At 34.2% G+C, this 15,093-nt stretch overlaps 1 protein-coding gene across 1 annotated transcript in view; it reads right to left on the reverse strand.

The window, feature by feature from the left end:
* PDE3B (phosphodiesterase 3B) overlaps positions 1–15,093 on the reverse strand; it is a 130,127-nt gene that overhangs the window by 44,317 nt on the left and 70,717 nt on the right. Inside the window, 3 exon segments of the mRNA XM_032488971.1 lie at positions 3,235–3,377; positions 6,207–6,455; positions 10,030–10,080. Of these exon segments, the coding sequence (XP_032344862.1) occupies positions 3,235–3,377; positions 6,207–6,455; positions 10,030–10,080 (443 nt within the window).

Raw genomic sequence — 15,093 nt, forward strand, 5'->3', positions numbered from 1 at the left:
TATTTTTTAAAGATATATAGAAGTAAGTGTGAAAAGCTCTATTCCAGATAGAGGGAACAACTAAAAAGGGGCACAGGTGTGCAGAGGGAATATCAAACAGTTAATCTTGACTGGAGTTTCAGATAAATAAAGGTGATACTAGAGGGGTATTTTGACGTTGTAAAGTTATGGGCCTCTTAATTAAAATCTCGAGGCCTCTAAGAGATGAGCAGTGATAAACTCTTAAGAGTAGGTAGCTGTTCAAGCAGGAGTAACTCTTCTTCCTTGTGGTTTTCCTCCTTTGGAATCCTCTTAATCTTAGCTATCGTAAGGTTTATAATAGCTCACTTTTTTCTCCAGGCAAAGCATAAAGAAAAGCAAAATTAAATCTTATATTATGCTTTATACAAATGAGGTAGGCTGAAAAATATTATTGAGCTTAATTTTCAAATGGAGTGAAACTAGAAACAAAATCATGGGAGAACTTCAAGAAAGAGTCTAATGCAAGTTATATGCCTGTGGTTTTCACCTAGAGAGCTTTCCAAATCATTTTTCTATTCTTATTCTTTATAAAACTGCTCATCTCTGTTTGTTTAATTTTTCCAAGTAAGGGTGTAGCTTTGTCATGAGGGAGTAACAGAGTTTTGAATCCCAGGCTAGGAATTTGGGCAGTGTTCCACAGGCATTGATAAATGTCCAAAAACTTAATGACAGAAAAACTATATAATAAAAGTTTTGTTTAAGGAAGATTTCTGGTGGAAGATGGATCAGGCAGTGAAGGATATTAGAAATAAGAAGGATAATTCAACAACCCAGGTAAGGAATAATGAAAGCATGAAACAGTATAGGCAAACTGATAAAGGGGGAAAAAAGAAGAGAGAGGAAAAGAGGTTCAGAGACAGACTTGACAACTGATATCTGCAGAGTAAGGTAACAGGATGCAAAGATAACACCAAGTTTTCTAGGTAAATCAATTTTGTAAGCAACCACAAAACTAGAAGATAGAAGCATAAGGACAGAACAATAGTAGTAATGGATAGAAAAGCAGCTGGGGGGATGAGAAATTTGGTTTCAGACATAGTTTCAGGGAGCAAGAGATTCAATACTGAAATCACACAATATTGAAACCACAGTCCGGGCCATTTAAAATTACAGTCAGAGAAGCTATCATCAGAATCCAAAGCTGCATTCATATCAAATCTAGGATATGTGATCTCCCTTCCGGAAGACTCAAATAAATTCACAATGAATGCCTCATGATTCCAGAGTTATAAGCCTATTTGTTTTGTGCTACTAAAGCCTAAAGAATCCTGAACAAAATGTCACCATACATTAAAGGCCTATAGTTATGCTGTCTAATATGGTTGCTGTTTGTCTATATGATCGTCGTATATGGCTCTTTATATTTTAATTAAGTAAAATTAAATCAGATTTAAATAAAGTTCCTAGTCTTACTAGACACATTTCAAGTGATCAATAGCCACTGGTAGCTAGGGACGACCAAATTGGATGTACAGATACAAAATGTTCCCACCATAGAAATTCTACTGGACAGCACTGATCTAGAGACTTGGATTTCAAAAGGAAGAGTGGTTTCAAGTGCTTCACACATTCCCATTTACTCTATGTTCAAAGTACACTTAGAAATATATTAGCGAGAGGCTCCAGCTTCTGCACACTAGAAAAATTTCTTCTAGCCTTCTCTCTTTAAAGTAGATGTTTCATATTACTACCAATTACTTTATTCTCTAAGTTTCTAAATCTTTCATGAGGCATATAGTTTTGTTTTAATCAGTGTTAAGTAAATACGTTGAATCTGCCTATATTTACTTTTAACTCAGAGATCTGTTCACATAAAGATTAGTTTTCCTTGGACCATGCTTCTATTTTAATATCAGTCGTGCAAGGCAGCAGGATAAAAATAACCTTAACTCAATGTATTAAATGTTTCTTTAATTTTAAATGTGTTGCTGTTACATCAGTGTGATGGGAAGTTGAAAAAATAAAATCATTTTCATCATTCTTCTTAAGCCCAAAAATATTCTCAAGATGATGTATCCCATGGTTAAGAAATATGACTGAAAATGTCATATTTTCAGTTCCTCACGTCATTTACTTTGTCATATCCTGCTTCCATTAAGAAAAAATCGACAACAACAACAAAAACAGAAATGTTATCATGTTTAGGCTCTGGGCAAGCTTTGGAATAAAGCTCACTTTCCTGTAATATTCTCTTCATACTTGCATCTATTCCTGTTTTATGTATCATTTCACTCAGTTTTTCCTTTAAAAATACTTGCACGTATTATAGAAGATTCAAACTACTTACAGAAGAATCTGGAAAATTCCAATTATCTGATCATATTTCATATATTAGAAGTTAGCACAAATTTTAACAGATAAGAAGCTATGATACAACCCTGCCACCTACTGTTCCAAATGTGTAACTACACAGCTCAAGCTGAACAAAGTACAGCACATGCTCAGTGGTAACAGGGGTGGTTCAACAGATTCATACTAACTCCAATTTTATTAACATGGTTAGGTAATTGACTAAATAGAAGCTTATAGCTCACACAAGAGATCAACATCTTTCTTGGCATTTAAAAGGCAAAGTATCATATCCTTTGTTATCAGTAAATGGGGTATATTTACATTCAGAAGATTTCAGCTCCTGCAATTTCCCAGCTTCACTTGGTTGTAGTTACTGATACCTTCCCTTTATGGGATTACCACAGTTTAGTTCCAGGTAAATCCTCAACAGAAAATAGGCTCTGTTAGTAGTCTTGGTTCTCCAGCAGGAACAGGGCTTGAAAGAGCGTTGCTACCTTATGTCCGACGTCTGCAGTAATTTCTAGGGGGAGCCCTGGGAATGCGCCTCCTTCCACAAGTCAGAACCAACTTCTGAATACTATGCTGTGGACTGGTGACTGCTCCTAATACAGCCAACTCTACCAATTTAAAAGGTTCCCTAGTGCCTGTCCTAAATTGATACTCATTTCCTTAAACTGCCTCCCCAGTTCATGTTCTTAAGGCTGCAGCATGCTCTGTACCCAGCTTACCTATTTGGGGGGAAAACATAGATTACCTGTAAGAATCAGTTTTTCTATCGGGCTTCACTACTAGCCATGCCATCCTACACCTAAAACTCTTCAACTGTTCCTTTATGCTCTTAGAGCTGCTTCGAACTTCATTCACAGAAACAAACTGGAGGTATTAGATTTAGATTTCTTTAAAAGGCTCCGGTGATTTTACCTTGAAATGCCAAATTCTTGGTGGGGTCTTTTGCCATTGTTGCGTTCCCACTTCGGAGAAGTCTGTTCGATAGGTGGCAGACCTGAAGTTCCTGAGCTCCTCCTCAGCTGTGGAGTTGGCAAACTATTCCTACTGTTGAGTCCCTGTTGAATAATTTAACAACAGTTAAAATGGTCACCCTTTAATATGCCGTATAAGTGATACTAAAGATGGCACATGAAAATATAAATACGAGATGCAGTAGACCCTTGAACAACTCGGGGGTTGGGGTGCCAATGCTCCGTGCAGTGGAATATCGGGCTTTGCCTTACAGTTGGCCCTCCCTATGCACACTTCCACCGTATCAGGGATTCTGCATCGGTGGATTCAACCAACCGCAGATGGTGTAGTACTGTACTATTTACTCCTGAAAAAAAATCTGCGTGTTAGCGTGGATTTGCTCAGTTCAAACCCATGTTGTTCAAGGGTCAATTGTACTTTTTTAGCATGTTCAGGAGACACAAAACATTTTATTCTGAAAATCTGTCAATTTTACTCCAAATATCACATCTATACTGTTGTTCTAATTTATCTTCCCTCTACTAAGAAATCATTTCTAACTCCCTACTGTTTAACTAAAGCTTCTTTCTCTTGGACACTTTACTCCTAATTTTATGCAAAATAAGCTGACAACTTTAAAAGTAGATATGAAAGAATTACCCTAAAAAATGACTTCAGATGGCAAGCTTAGGATCAGGGATGATCAGCCCTAAACAGTTAAACTGCAGAATTTTGAGCTACCCTTTGAATTAATGATTAAATTAAATTCAGAACACCTTTACATTAAGAGTATTTTCCCTAATTTTTGAAAATATTCTCAATTAACACAAACATTAACCAGAAAATTCCATTTTTGACCACAATGAATAGATGTTTTACTGAGATTTATATAAAATTTTGTTTTCCGCTTCTTATGAATTTTCCCTATCAGCAGACATGAAACCATCTCAGATATTTAAATTTTCTCAGGGATGTTGATTTTGTAAAGGTTCGATATTAGTAAGACACACAGTGGAAAAGTTGTTTATGTAACAACTTTTTGGATTATAATTTAGGTCCATATAATCTTTCTTAGTTCTTAACACATATACAAGACATTTACTTTAAATTATCTGTTCCAACTCCCATTTCCTTACTAATCTTTTTTTTAATAAATGCTATTGCTCTTTTCTGAAGTGACATTAGGCTTTGTATATTCTTTTCCAAAAACAGATAACTCAGATATGAAATTCACATAAGAAGTTTAAAGAACACAAAGAAATAAGGGTTACTTCCTGGCTCTTGTATGACTTATTTCTATCAGTAAATTCCAGTACTCAAAGTAAGTCTGATTAACTACAATGTTTAGGAAATGAAGCAGTTAGGCATCCTGCTTAATTAATATTGTTCTTAAAATGTTTCTCAAATGTACCAGTACACTTTTCTACATAGTCAACATAGTAACAAACATAATACTGATATCAATGTGATTTTTATAATTAAGATTTTTAAGAATTACTGTTTTTTAAAATCACTATTCTAAACATCAAATGTCAATGGAAAGTGCAAAGAAAGAGCAACATAATAAATGAAAACTAACTCAAGAATGTATTAGTTATTTCATTGATGAATTTATTGCTATTCCTCTTTGATGCTTGTGATTAACCTCTTTTTCATTGGGAGAGTGCTAAAAAAAGTGCCATATAACAGCACCACTGTTAATTGCGTTTTGAGTAATGCAGGTGCCACTGTATACGCTTTAAAAACAAAAGCATCATGTAAGTTCCAATGGTCCAGATTTGTGATCAGTAACGATCAAAATTTTGCACTAATCAAAGTTGCTTAATTTTTCAACATTTCTATACAATAATGCCAAAAAGAACTAAATGAAATTAACTGATGATCAAAATCCCTCCAAAAACTTTTTATTTAACTTTTTTAAGCTCTATATACACTATTACAATGAACAAAATTAACTGATTTGAATTTCATCTTCTCTTAGTCAGTTTCTTTAACCAGTAGAATAAAGTAGTTAAACTAGAATCATGTCTGAAATATTTGTTTTTAAAGTTTTATGAGTTTAGCTATTGGTAACGATATTGATAGTCACATAAAAGAATTAAAAGCACTCTGAATAGGCATAATGTATACCTATTTAGAACAGTATTTATTATTTTCTAAAGGAAATCCTATTTTGAATTATTGATATCTAAAGAGAAATTAATCCCATATTTACAGATGGAGAAATTAATGGGTATTGGGCTATAGCAATCTCCAGTGGGTAAGGAGGGGTGAGAGTGACAGCTGCAAAGAAAATGTGACCATCAATTTATAAGAATGCTATGTGATTTCACAGAATAAATATTATAATGATCATTTTTTTGTTTCAAAAGAAAAATCCTTGTTTCTACAGAATAAAATAGATTAATGACACAATTTGATTACTAGTTGGTTGTACAGCCTGGAAGTAAATTTGCTTGTTGTTCTCTACTTACAAACAATAACAACAATAATAAAAATAGTTATTACTGATGAAGGTATAACAGCTAATTACAGCAATATTATTTAGAATAAAAACTAAATACTTGCTTAGAACTATCTGAGGTTACAACTACCTCTAAAGTCCCAAGGAGCTCAAGGTGTTGTAAGAGAAGCTGGCCCTTTAAAAAGAAATTCTGTTTCGGCCCTCTCTCGCTCCCTCCTCTTCAGAGACTGCCGCACTCTGTCTATGGAGTGTGTGCCTACTTTTACTTTAACCTGAGCACCCACCTCCCACACCTCTTTCCTTTCCTTTCCCTTGCTTTACATTCTATGCAGTATGTATCTCTCTAAATAAATCTACCTTTACTCAAAAAAAAAAAAAAAGAATTTCTGTTTCTCTAAGATTTACAGGGGTAGTTTTAATTTGAAAACACTAAATGTGATGAATAGGGGGCTGATTACTGTATTTTGACCTTGTGAAGTTTTCTATCTCCTTTCTCCGCTGGGTCCTCTGTTTCGGAGCAGGGATAAAATCCAGGAAATGGTGTGAGAGGATTCATCTTAGGCCTACAGGAGCCCGAGAAAGCACCCATCAAGCTACTGATGCTCCTTAGGGAAGAAATGACTTGTGGGGGGAGGGTTGGGTCAACCAGAAGATCCGACACCATATTGCGAGCCTCATTTAGCACTGAAAGATCGACCCCACTTCCACCTCCAGAGTTCTAGAAAAGAAAAAAAAAAGTAAAATTATCTATTTGTTACAGAGAAAACTTAACATTTAAGAAAACAACTCTACTTTAAATCAAAGTCCATCTAACAATAACTAAGTGATTGAATCCTATTAAATATTTTCATCTATTTGGACACGGCATAAATGACACAGCAAATAGTATGATTCTAAGCCTAAAATCTTTTGATGCTTAAGTATGTAGCAGATATTGTCAACTTTAATTTTTTTCTGTATTTTTCATTAGCATGTCTCACATTTAATGGTATTCATTACTGACTTACTTTATAACTAGTATGGAGCCAAATCTGTATTTATTTCAGAATCTATAATTTGGGCGTTTTCATTAATTGATGATTTCCTTCCCTTTATTGTAAAAATTTCTTTTAAATGTACACAGCATTTTTCATTTACTCCTCACTTAAGAGGCAGTCTAGCATAGTGACAAGGCTTTGATGCAAAGACATCCAAGTCTGAAATCTAGACTTTAACCCTAACTGTGTTACCTGGAGCAAGTTATTTAACATCTGAACTTTTCAGTTTCTTCACTGTAAAGTGGGGATAACATCTACCTCATTAAGGGCTGATGTGAGAATTAAATTTGATAATACATGGAAAGCACAAAGCGTCGTATAGTGCATATATTTAAAGTGCAATAAATAATACTATTATCAATATTATGGAAAATGATGAGATAAAGATAGAGAAAAAAGGTTTCAGAGTTCAAAGGAATAGTGGTAACATTGAACTGAATGGTTAGCATGCAACAAATAGCACGAGGATGGGCCCCAAAAATGGATGGGAAATACATTTTTCTAATTTAGAAAAAAATTTCCATTGATGTATACATACAATACGCTTTTTACTTCTTAAAAATACATATATACAATGTTCAATTCAATTACCCACAGAAATAAATGCACTGATCATCAGAACAGTGAATTAAATGTTAATGTATTAGATCAACTCTTATGCCTAGAACAACTGGTCTAAAAAAGGCCGAAATAAAATACAAATAGCATCCATTTTGAGGCATCAGAGCACAATCAAGCAGCCACGGCTTGAAAGAACAAGAACCCAGGGTTAAGAGAAAAGACTTGACATGAACCCAATATTCTGTGTTATTTTTTCCCCTCAAGGAATTTGCTACCAATTCATAACTGGCACAGGGCAGAAAGGATGAGAAGCAGAGCAGCTAAGAGACTAGGAAACAGCATAGAGCTTCCTATAGTCTCAAGGGGCCAGAGGCCAAAACTGTAATTTAGGGTTGTAAAGACAAGGAGAGCTTTAAAGGCCAGGCAAGATCCCAGAGAGAAGAGGAAATCAAAGATGCAAGCCTGAATTCAGAACTGCTTTCCCCAAGAAGATATTTGCCAATTTGTAAACAGTGGCCAAGTGATGGAGAAACCAAACAGAAATCCTCAAAAAGATTTCTATTTTGAAAGTAAAATACGTCTTTCAGCAGTCGCAAAGCCAGAGGGAACAAAAGGAGTTCAGAGAAAAATATCACTAACCAAACTGTTTTAAGAAGAGACAGAAAACCGAGTAGTTCTAAAATTATTAATGAAACGTAATAATTTAAAACTTGTCCATTAAAAAGAGCTTCAAACTGAGATGTCTTCACCAGAGCATTCTTACAAAGGAAGAATACCCATCTTACCAAACTTTTCTAGATAACAGAAATCTCACCTTATTTTATGAGGCCAGTATAACCTTTATACCAAAAACATGCCAAGAACATTATGAAAAACAATTATCGGACAACTCTCTCTCATAAACATGGATTCAAAATTCCAAAAAAAAGTAAATAAAATCCAGTGATACATTTTTTAAAAAGAAAATACATGTTGATCAAATTTGCTTTATTCTGGGAAGTCAGGGATGGTTCAACATAGGCACAAAAATTAAAAAGTATAACTTATCACATTAGTAGAATAAATGGGGAGAAACCCAGGCATCATCTCAATAGGTACAGAAAAAAGCATCTGGTAAAATTCTATACCCATTCACTAGTTAAAAGAGAAAAAAAGTTTTTTAGTAAACTGGAATTAGTCTAGAACTTCCTTAATCTGATAAAAGGTATCGATAGAAAACATTAGTGGTGAACATGTTGAACATTTACTCCCCGTGTTCATGAACAAGACAGGCTGCCTACTGGTACTGCTTCTATTAAGCACAGCATTGGAGGTCCTGAACAGCACAGCAATGCGAGAGAAAAGGATTGGAAATAAATAAATAAATAAATCTGTCTTTATTTGTTGATGACATTATTGTATCCCTAAAGGCTCTAAAAGAATCCTCAGACTAGCTATTAGAAATAATAGTAAATTTATTAGCAAGGACACTGGATACAAGGATCAATAAATAAAAATCAACTGAATTTCAATGAGGGGGAGAGAGAAGAACAAAAGGGACAGAGGTACCTGATACCATTTATCACTCTACAAGGTGATACTGCTCTCAACCATTACTGCTCACTTATCTTTAGATTTACCAGTAATTCAGATACTCTTCTAATTAGGAAACTGAGGATCTGGGTGGATATAAGTGATGAGAAAGGCCACTATCTAGATAGAACAAGGAATCAGCCCCTTTTAGGTCAGATGTTGCCTTCTTGACTTCATTTGACTGTAATAGTTACATCAGAGAAGGTTTTATTCCTAATGGGCTATTGTGGCTATTCCATTAATAGTTTAAAAATAAAAATCAACCATTCAAAGGGATGTTCATTTTTCAAAATTTGGTGTTGGGACAACTAATAAATGTAATAAATAGAGGTAATGTTTCTATGAACAGAAATGATAAAGATTTAATATTTTTTAATGCTTATCTATTAGTATGAAAAATGTCAAGTTTCAAAACAGCATATGAAGCATAATTCACAATTCTGTAGACTAGAATATATAAACACATTTCAATACAATGAAGAAATGGAAAAAATCTACAAAGATATACCAAGTAAGTTAACAAAAGTAACAGAGCTATTGCTTGATGGTTGAGTGATTTTTCTTTTTTCTCCTTTACTTCTATTTTCAGTTCTTCTGATACCAACATAAAGTAATCAAAAATATCTTTATAAAGTTCATAAATAAGCAAAACTAATTGCTAGAAATCAGGATAGGGATTTTCTTTGGAAACATAAGTAATGACTAGAATGCTACATAAGTGAGGCTTCTGGGATGCTGGTAATGTTCTATTTCTTGTGACATGGGTTGTTTAATTTTGGAAAATTCACTGAGCCATGTACTTCTCTGTATGTATAATTCAATAAAAACTCTACAGAAAACTCTTGAGTATTTTAGCTTCCTTAATAGAATATATTTTCAGTTGCTTTGCTTTTTCTCATATATTGCCTTTAATCTATTTTTTTCCTCTGTGGATCAGTTGTCCACAGTTGGGGGGAGGAGCTCATCAAAGAAATTTTTTTATCTACCTAAATGAAAGTTCTGTTTATTTTACTTCAGCTTAGGAAAAGTCTTATGGCATAGAAATCTTCTGAATGTAATTTTAACTTATGTGTCAAAAGTTTCAGTACAGATATTACTTACAGTGATATCACTTATATTTACCTGATAGTGAGGCTTATACCATTGCTTTAAGTCCCAATCCCAAAGAATCATCTGGAAAAAAAAAATTCACTTAGTTACAAACCAGAAATAAATGAACAAATATATGTAAAGACAAATGAAGCATCTTCAATTACAGATACCTAAAATAGCTTAAAGTTTGGGAAAGGAATTGGGAAAGTGAGAATAAAAATTATCTCTAGATGGAGTATTTCATTAATTATGTAATCTGTGATTGAGAAATCAAAAGAATAGTCAGAATAAAGTCACTTAAAAAGCTATAGTAACCTTCAAAATATCTATTACCACAGAACCGAAAACATAAATCCAAAATCACATCCATCCACTAAAAATACAAGAAAAATTACAAATCACCACTCTTTCCTCATCTCCACCTTCTCCAAAGGCTCATAATTTGTCATCTTAACCCAGAGTCAGTAGGTGGCACTATTTCCTTACCAATTAGGCACCTCTCAAAAGCACTTTAAAAAGTTTGTCCTGTGGTTTAGATTAAGTAAAGGAATGGGTTTATAAAAAAACAACACACAACCTTTTTGGTATACAGATAGTTAGTTATGGTTTTCCTATTTGTCTCATTTATAGATTATCCATGGTACCAGACTAGTTTTTTCCTGCCTTTCTCTTCTTAGTAGGCTGTCTTCCTGGCTACTTCCCCATTCAATAGTCACTATAATCAAGGAGATAAAATTAGCTTTAATTTAACAAGTTATAACTGCTACACATGGTTAATCCTAAATTTCTTTTACGTTTACTTAGTTAATAAATAGGTCTCCTTTTGCCTAAATAATATTTATAATTGTGATTTTCTACATAGCTTTGAACCCTAGTCTGGAAATAAGTGTAATTAATTGGTAATGCAATCAAAGAATTTCAATGTACTGAAATATTTGTGTCGTTTCCTGCCTTTTGATTGTTAGGGATCCTGGTTGCAAAAGATCTTAAAATGTTATCTACTCTCTCACTGGTCCAATATTTTATTAGGAGTTGGCAGATTTTTTCTTACAAATACTAAACATTTTAGGCTTTGCAAGGCACACAAGGTCTCTATGGCATATTAGTTGCTTTTTGTTTTTGTTTTACAACCCCTTAAGGTGCAAAACGAAACGAAACAAATATCCTTAGCTCAATGGTCATACAAAAACAGGTTGTGGGCAGGATTTGATCAGTAGGCTATAGCTTGCTGACCCCTATTTTAAATAACATAATCACTTTAAAAAATTGTTAGTTGTCATTATCACCATCTCCTTGTCAACATCCTTGCAGAAGGTCATCTCTTGCCAGTGAAAAGAAACCTACCTACTTCTTTCCAAAGAAAACCCAGACATACTACAACCACTTAACAAAATTCATGGACCAGTACCTGCAAAATGGCTATGGTATAGCTAACATGCAAAATATATAATATATATTAGTAGACTCTTCAAATTTATGCAGTATTTTTATGGCCCTAAGTGTAGTCTTCATATAATTATTTCAGGTTGTGATTTAACCAGGCTACATTCTAGATTCTAGAGACAATGCAATTTGGGACATTAATAACTTCCTAATAAGCACATTCACACTAAGATTAACATAACCTAAAATCCCTAGGTTTCTTTTATATCTGATATACATGCTCTGTTTTCTGCATGCTATTCTTACACAATTGGCTTTTTAGACCCAACTGCAATATTTTACTTCTGACCTGGTTTCAGCCTGCCAAACTTTCCTTGGAGAGTGAGGATGTCAACTAGCCTATTCATCATTCCTCCCATCATCGTGACGCTGGTAAATCTGATGTTTCCTTAAGTTCACTAACAGAAGTACAGAGTAGACAGGAGTGCAGACAGAATCACATGATGGGTCACTAAGGATTACCTATGAGATTTGCATTCAGAGTCTATGAAATTGTCTAGCTTACTTTCATCCAATCCATACTTCATTTCCTCCACAAGGATACTATCAAACAGTGACATACCTATATCTCGTTTCTCTAAGTCACTAGTCTAAGTAGAAGTGACTTCTTGCTAATCCCAGTATACTTTCATTAGGATGGTTTCTTAACGTTGAGTGTTCCTTGCCCCCTACTTCATTAGCCTATATGATTAAATATTATCTTTTAAAATATTTTCATTCCAATGCCAAAAGGCATATTTATATTCATATTATGCATTTTTTAATTTAATTTTTTTTTTTTTTTTGCAGGAGGGTAAGTAGGTTTATTTGTTTATTTTTTCGATGGAGGTACTGGGGATTGAACCCAGGACCTCGTGCATGCTAAGCATGCACTCTACCACTTGAACTATACCCACCTCCCTCATATTATGCATTCTTAACAGTAGTCCTATCACTCCCAAGAAGGTCAGAATTGGTAACTAGGGGGCAAAAAAAAATCTTTAAAATGGTTGTAGCCCTCCTATCACTACAGTACATAAACAGATATACTAAATCTATGGTATTAAAATTTCACACAGGGGGAGGAATGATTAAGGGAAAAATATCTAAAAAGGCTCCTTACGGGGATGATGATAATTTTTTCTAAAGGTTGAAAAACACTGATTTTAAAAAAGTAGTCCTGCTTATGGCTTATAAGAGAATCATTAGCTTACATTCTGCATTGAGACCATTCCAAGGCTGCCTTCTCAGAAGCTGCTACTGACATGAGAAGCAACGTGAATACACACCTATTTTAACTGTGCTCTTAGAGGTCTCTTAAAAACCTTACTTTGTACAAGGTGTTTTGTTTTTTTTTTCCCTCTGTGCCTATTCTTTATGGATCTCTCTACTGTAGCATTTGATATTGCAGACCATCTCTAAATTTCACCCACCCTTGGCCCTCCACCCCATATAGGTTTTCTCTCACTTGTGCTTGCCATGTGGGCTTTGAATAAACTCCTAAGCAGCAACTCAATCTTACTCTCAGTCACTTTCTCTGGGATCAAAAATACGTTTACCAAAAAGCAGCAGGTCTTAGCCTGAAATCCCCTGCATACTAGGAACTGAAAACAGATACAGTGAAAGCCACAAATTGATGGTAGACTGCCTTCCGTGTAATTTGGACAACTAGGATACTCGTGATTTTGAGAAAACAAAATTTTCTGCATAAGTAGTAGCTGATGTATGATCCAGGAATTCTACTGCTAGGTACATCTTTGAGTAGTGTTATTCAAGGTGTGGTCCACAATAACGAGAAGTACAGATATTAAGAGTAAACATTTAGAAATTTTTATAGCAATTTGACATTGTTGAGATAAGGTTTTAGTGTATTTTTACAAAAGCAGAGTCCACAACAGATTGGGGCAAAAACTCCAAAGCTATACAGTTCAACATCAGGAGACAAGAACATGAATGCACAGAGCTGGATACCACCTCCATGTCCATCAATAGCAGAATGGGGAAATCTTGGTACATTCATGTAGCGGAACACAACAGTGAAAATGAATGCAGGATAGCTTCAACCTATATGGATGAATCCTAAAAACGTTATATTGGATGAGAAAAGTTACAGAAAGATACATACAGTTTAATTACATGCACGTGAAATAATACACATTGAAATATGCTTTTAAAAATGTAAATATATGGGAAACTATAAAGAAATTCAGGATATGGATCATCTCTGAGGGAGAAGAGAAGAAAACTGGATCTCAGAGTGGCATGCAGGGAACTTCAAAGTCACTGATGATATTCAAAGTTAATGGTGGGTTGATGGTGTTTGTTATCCTTGGTCTCTATCCTGGCAAAGAAGTAGACACAGCGACTAGAGTAAACTCTTCAGGACTTGTGCTGCACATGTCAAGAATGAAATGCAGCAAGAGCTGGAAAAGAATGTGGGGACAATATTTTTGTTGCTAAACTGGTATGTTCTAGAACTTGTACTTGATAGTGATGATATAGGGCAGAGTGAGAGATCTCCAAAGGAGAAAAATCCTTAATGGAAATATTGCTCAATGTCTCTATAATACTAGCACATAGATAAAAATTTAAAGTGGGAAACAGTAATTGAGTATTAGCCATTATTTATCAAATTATTATCTAGTTGTTCCATAGGTGGTCTGGAATATTTTAGGGGGTGGGGGAAGAAACAATTTAGTTTACATATATTTCAAAATTGTGAAATGTAAGATTAATTCTGATTTCCACAGAAATATCATAATCTTAATAATCATTATATTTTTTAAAGTGGGGTAAGTACCCTAAGGCCTGCATTATTCTTTAAGAGTACAAATCATCTTAGATAAATATTTTCATGTCTTTTGAATATTATTGTTTATAATTGTTAAATCTGCATTCTTTGCATTGTGTTACAGTATACCCTCCATGAAAAAACTAAACGGCTCAAAATTGGTTTCCTAAAGCTTAAGGTCCTAATAAAAATAGGAACATAAATAACTCAGAATACGTGCTAAGTCTAAATCAAGAACAAGACTCTAATGCAAACTGACAACAAATTTGTGGGTGTGATAATACCACACAAACCCATAAAAATAAAAATATTACTAAGTCATACAACAGTGACTATCTACAAACTGGATTATTTTTAGACTTGCAATTCATTCACCCTATATTCTGCCTGTTTTGAAACTTTTATGACATTCAAACAAAATATAAAAGCCTTTTTGGTAATCCAATAGAACTTTTCTAGAACAATCAATGCTTTCTAATCTAAAACTGAATATTTCTGTTCCTAAAACAGAAGATACAAAAACTATACAGGCACCATTCAGATTCTGTGCTCCTCACAGGAAAAGGATATGAAAAAAGATAAACTATTGCTGAGAGATTGGTAAAACTAGCCACCAAATGATAAACATTATGCTGGAAGCGGGAACAGATCAAATAATTTCCAGAATGGATTTGCTGTATGACATATCGAGACATCACAGAACTGAAAAGGCATACAATATAAAAGTAATTACTGTCATATTTGTACATAGCAGATATTTTATTTACTGGTTGGTGGATAAATGCACTCACGTGCTAAGTCCAAATCAGCTCTTGGTTTATGTGCAATACACATGACAAAAGATGGCAGACAACTTTTTATGTGTTCATTTTGTGAACTAT

This window comes from Camelus ferus, chromosome 10 (assembly GCF_009834535.1).
Source record: "Camelus ferus isolate YT-003-E chromosome 10, BCGSAC_Cfer_1.0, whole genome shotgun sequence".
Classification (NCBI taxonomy): Eukaryota; Metazoa; Chordata; class Mammalia; order Artiodactyla; family Camelidae; genus Camelus; species Camelus ferus.